Source organism: Cariama cristata, unplaced genomic scaffold (assembly GCF_000690535.1).
Source record: "Cariama cristata isolate BGI_N322 unplaced genomic scaffold, ASM69053v1 scaffold18656, whole genome shotgun sequence".
In the NCBI taxonomy this organism is placed as follows: Eukaryota; Metazoa; Chordata; class Aves; order Cariamiformes; family Cariamidae; genus Cariama; species Cariama cristata.
In genome coordinates, this window is record NW_009624029.1 from 1 (window position 1) to 3,769 (window position 3,769).

At 42.4% G+C, this 3,769-nt stretch overlaps 1 protein-coding gene across 1 annotated transcript; it reads left to right on the top strand.

Moving 5' to 3' along the window:
- Positions 1-294: 294 nt before the first annotated feature.
- Positions 295-3,104, top strand: RPL37A (ribosomal protein L37a; the record flags this gene model as incomplete). Its single annotated transcript, XM_009703018.1, has 3 exons — positions 295-423; positions 1,643-1,725; positions 2,948-3,104. Coding segments are annotated over 3 exons (276 nt in total), but the record flags the coding sequence as incomplete, so codon positions are not given.
- Positions 3,105-3,769: the final 665 nt, after the last annotated feature.

A 3,769-nucleotide genomic window follows, 5' to 3' on the forward strand; every position in this document is an offset into this window, starting at 1 on the left:
CGGCAGCAGCGTTTCGGGCTGGCCCTGAGGAAGGACGTGGCTCTCTCGTGCGTGGCTGCCAGACTGCGGCCCTCTGCCCGAAGGGCCCCAGCAGAAGCTGGGAGGCTGTTGGCAGCGTGTGCCTCTCGCCGTTTCATAACTAATGCTTTATTTACAACGTCAGGGAGAGGTGGTGTCGGCTGTAGTGCTGCTTTGGAGTGGTGAGCGCTTTGCTGTCGTGTCAGGAGAGGGGAGCAGCCGAGGAGATGGTGGTCTCAGTAAAGTTGAAGGGTATTCTGGTTTGCTTCCCAACAGGCTAAGCGCACCAAGAAGGTTGGGATTGTGGGTAAATATGGTACCCGTTACGGTGCGTCCCTTAGGAAAATGGTGAAGAAGATTGAAATTAGCCAGCATGCCAAGTATACCTGCTCCTTCTGTGGCAAGGTGAGAGACCTCCTCTAAAAGAAGTCTTCAAAAATAACTTTGTTATTGATGCTAGAAATGCAATTTGATGTTTTGGTAATTTTTCTACTGAAGAGATAACTGGATAAGTTTTGAGACAGTGATTAGTTTATTGTGAGTTTTAGGCTAATGTCAGAATCCCTTATAAAATAAAAAGAGTTAGTAGACATTTCACATGGATATTTAGTGGTAGTTAAATGCAAACAAGCATAAATTGTATTTTATTACACAAAATCATGAGAAATGTTGCCATACTACATGTTTTAGATATCTAATAAAAAGAGCTTACAGAATTAAAGCAACACACTTGTTATCCTCATAATTAAGGCATGACTTGGGCTTTTTTTTTTTTTTTTCTTTCAGTAGCTTTTCAACTTACCTGGAGCAGGAAGAGAGCTTGCTTTTCCCACTTAAAACTTCTGATTGCAGTTGCTTACTTATATTTCTGTGCTGTATAACTCTGGATGGGGAAGAATTTCTGATAGGAAGTAACCTTATCTACTCACGTACATAATGAAAATTCACACTTAAATCTGTTTTTTGACCGTTTGAGAGGCCTATCAGCTTGTTTGCCCAGATAGTTATTACTGATATCTGAAAGTAGATATCTTTAAGTGGCTGGAAATTGAAAAAATTTCCATCAGTTTTTTTTGTATTTAGTGTCTCTCTCATGTGAAGTGAGCATTTTGATAACCCTATTTGCAGAACTACCTAAATCCAGTATAGGTCTTGGCAAACCCATTGCCATCTTTGCGAGGAGATGGAGACTTGCCCGGGTGAAAGGAGTTCAGTACCCACCACTGGCTGTTTAGATGCTATTCAAAGAGAGACTGGTTTAGAGTAATCCTGGGATGATCAGGGAGCACTGCTAACAGTGGTGTTGCATTGGTCATCAAACCAGGTGAGAGAATGTCAGTTATTATGACCAATGTAACTCCTTACTGCTTTTCTTCTGCAAGAAGAGCTGAATTTTTGATGATGCGCTTAGAAATGACCCACTTTATATCTGAATGAAAAAATGTTTCAGAAGAACTTACCCTGTTCTGAAGAATCTGAATAAAAGCATTCGCTGATCCCTGCCTGTCTTAACTAGGCTTATAGGGAATGCTGTGGTGTGATGCTGAAGTAATCACCTGAAGTTTGTTATTTGGCTTTTTCAGCTGATGGAGAGTACACTTTCTTCCTTCTTCTTCTATTACAGACCAAAATGAAGAGGAAGGCTGTGGGTATCTGGCACTGTGGATCCTGCATGAAGACAGTTGCTGGTGGTGCCTGGACTTACAAGTAAGGAAATGAAGATGCTCCTATCAGTGTTTATTCTCACATAGCTGAAGCATAATACAGCTTCTTATTTTAATTTTTTTTTTAATCTACTGACTATTAAGTAGTTCTGTCTTGAGTTAGTGATATGTGGGGTTTTTTTGCCTGCATTGTTGAAGTTTGATTGGAATGGGTCAAACTGGATTTGATTACTATTCTTTCCAGTATCAGTTGTGCAGCTTCTGAGAATACTGCATTTTATCCGTCGTATCACTGCTGCTGGTTTTGGTGGGTCCCTCCAAAATTTCTTTCTCTCTGGGCTTTATCAAAGCCGTTGTTTTATTCAAAAATGCAAGTTCTGCACCTTTTCCTAAACTTCAAATAAAGAAATTGAAACATCTGCAAATACTGAAAGAAATGTTTTTGTTTAGGTAGTCTCTTTTGTGCCTTGGCTGTAGTAGTATTTCTTACTGGAGATGTGAACTACAGCTGTTGTTTGTATGAGGGATTATGCTTGGGCCAATTTGTTGGTCATGTTGGAAGAAAAGGAGCAGAGAGAATGACTGGTTCATCCAGCTATTTCAGGGTGGAATCATCTGTATGGATGACAGCTGACAGGTGTCCCTCCGACCTATTCTAAAAAGAGCTTCATCAGCTTCTGATAAATTATGCCTCTGGTCTGGGGATTATTTTTCCTTTATTGATTCTTTTGACTGTATAAAAATCTTAATTGTGCAAGTGAACTCTTACCTCTTTCAAAGCCTAAACTGCCTTTTTTTGTGGTTACTACCCTAGCCTTTTCAGTTTGGAGACACAGATATGACAGGCAAAACCATGTTTACTCCAAGAAAAATTATTTCCATGATTTGCGCATTGAATCATTATAATCCTTATTGTGGTGGTGCCCTTGCTTACTCCCCTTCTTCGCTCTGCTTCCCCCGCAATTCTGGTAGAAAACACTGTTGCCCCACATAGAACAGTCACTCGGAATCTGAACCCACACGCTTGTGCACATAGTTGATGCGTGACTGGATAATTTGGGTTAAGATGTAACTTGTGAAATTGTGTGTGCTTCTGTAGGCAAAGGCCTACAGTTTGTTGTCATGAGAATCAAAGTGAAATTGGCTCCCTATTAACAATGCAATCAGACAATAACTATTTGAGATGATTAGTGCTTTCTCAAAAAAATAACACTGGCATGGGTTGTTCTACTGCCACATGCAAATGACTCTGCTTCTTTTTCCAGTACCACCTCTGCAGTGACAGTCAAATCTGCGATCAGAAGACTGAAGGAATTGAAAGACCAGTAGAAGCTACTTCCTGTTCTCCTTGTGAAACATCCTTTTTTTCTCCACTGTCAAGATATGTCCTTTTAACAATAAAAAGGTGATAATGGAGTGGAATCATGTTTGTCTTTCTGCAAGAAGTCTTATCTGTCTTGCTGTATGTGGTGGGTTGACCCTGGCTGGACACCAGGTGCCCACCAAAGCCACTCTGTCACTCCTTCTCAACTGGACAGGAGGAGATAACACAGCGAAATGTTTGTGGGTCAAGATAAGGGCAGGGAGAGATCACTCACCAGTTACTGTCATGGGCAAAACAGATGCAACTTAGGGAAATTAGTTTAATTTATTACCAATCAAATCAGAGTAGGATAATGAGAAAATAAAACCAAATCTTAGAACACCTTCCCCACACCTCTCCCTTCTTCCCAGGCATAACTTCACTCTTAATTTCTCTACCTCCTCCCTCTCCAGCAGTGCCGGGGGATCGGAAATGAGGGATGCATTCAGCTCATCACATGTTGTCTCTGCTGCTTTTTCCTCCTCAGGAGGAGGACTCCTCTCACTCTTCCCCTGCTCCAGCCTGGGGTCCCTCCCACAGGCTGCAGTTCTTCACAAACTGTTCCTGTGTGGTTCCCTTCCACAGGATGCAGTCCCTGAGGAACAGACTGCTCCAGCCTGGGTCCTTTCTACGAGGTCACAAGCCCGGCCAGCAAACCTGCTCCAGCCTGGGCTCCTCTCTCCACGGGTCCACAGGTCCTGCCAAGAGCCTGCTCCAGCGCGGG